Raw genomic sequence first — 1,482 nt, 5'->3', positions numbered from 1 at the left:
ACTTCTCGGATCCGTTCGTCTGTATGCAATGACCGAAAGAAACACTCTTCTGAAAACGTCTATTCAAGAATTGTATTTCTGTAAAAATAGCCTCAAGGCTGTCGAAAAATGCGGACAACACCGTATCCACTGAAACTTGTCACTACAATACAAATTACTGAGATAAAGACGGAAATTTCGTCTAGTTGGTGTAGCGGCCAGTTTCATTTGCTTCCTTTTTTGTTTTGTTGGTGCTCTCTACCGCCTTCTGCAAGGCACGCCTGACGCCTTGTAGATTTCGATAAATTTAGTTTTTTGATTTTTGTCGGCCATGGAAAGAGCACCGTAAGTAAATGTGTGTTTTAATCTATTAATATTGTTTTTTATGTTTCAACACTGGAACATTGTTAAATTTAAATCAGTTTTTGATCACATGCTGAAAGACACAGTTAATTTGTCATCAACGCCATTGTTGGCTATTGTTCTCTGATTCCTGTTTGGTGTCACCTGGTGATTTGGTATTTGCCTAGGTTTGAACCTTTTGTTTTTCATTTTTGTTTGTGTACTTTCTTCCTACTGATTGTAACTCAGTTGCGAGCCTTATTAAAGTGTGCTGGTTTTGATCTTGTAAAACTGCAAAGCAATTCGAGTAAGGTACTAGAGGCCTTTCCAAATAAGCACTGTTCATCAGCCAGCATCAACTTGGACTTGGAGGCAACAGAGGACGAGAAGACCTTGGGCGTGCACTGGAACACCCAGACAGACAGTCTTGTCATTAAAGTCAACATTCAGCCACGCCCGGCCACCCGTCGTGGAATTCTATCGATGGTTAGCCAATTGTATGATCCGTTAGGCATCGTGCAGCCCTTTGTCATCCCTGTGAAGGTACTCATGCAAAAGTTGTGTGCTGATGGGCTGGGTTGGAATGAGACTATTCCGTCAAATCAGCATAAAATCTGGAAACAATGGCTGAGTCGCCTCCCTCAGTTGGAGAGCATCTCAATCCAACGCTGCCTCTGCAATACCAGTTTAGCAGTTGACAATGCTCAATTACACTGTTTTTGTGATGCGAGTCAGACAGGTTATGGCGCAGTGGCTTACTTGCGAGTGGTTGACAGTTGTGGCAATGTGCAGGTTTCCTTTCTTACGGGAAAGTCGAGAGTAGCCTCTTTAAAGTCTCAGACCATTCCTCGGTTGGAGCTCACTGCTGCTGTGGTTGGAGTAAAACTTGCTACTTTTCTCAGGAAAGAGCTTGATGTAGTGATCAGTACCACAACCTTTTGGACAGATTCAACTTCGGTGCTGCAGTACATTCAAAATACTTCAACTAGGTTTCAGGTGTTTCTTGCTAACAGAATTGCTGCCATCCACTCTGGGTCAGAACCTTCTCAGTGGCAGTATGTCAATACCACAGACAATCCAAGTGACCTGGCTTCTAGGGGTATCATGCCGGACTTAGTTGACAAAGCTAAAAACTGGTTTACGGGTCCAGCATTTTTTTAA

General features: G+C 42.9%; 1 protein-coding gene across 1 annotated transcript; it reads left to right on the top strand.

Moving 5' to 3' along the window:
* Positions 1 to 310: 310 nt before the first annotated feature.
* LOC145787181 (uncharacterized) lies at positions 311 to 1,482 on the top strand. The gene is made up of 2 exons (XM_082598930.1): positions 311 to 324; positions 621 to 1,482. The coding sequence occupies exons 1-2, from the start codon at positions 311 to 313 to the stop codon at positions 1,480 to 1,482; spliced, it is 876 nt and encodes a 291-aa protein (XP_082455056.1).

This window comes from Aplidium turbinatum, chromosome 1, assembly GCF_918807975.1.
Source record: "Aplidium turbinatum chromosome 1, kaAplTurb1.1, whole genome shotgun sequence".
NCBI classification, from domain to species: domain Eukaryota; kingdom Metazoa; phylum Chordata; class Ascidiacea; order Aplousobranchia; family Polyclinidae; genus Aplidium; species Aplidium turbinatum.
The sequence above is the reverse complement of the archived record's forward strand: the minus strand, read 5'-3'. Positions and strand labels throughout refer to the sequence as shown.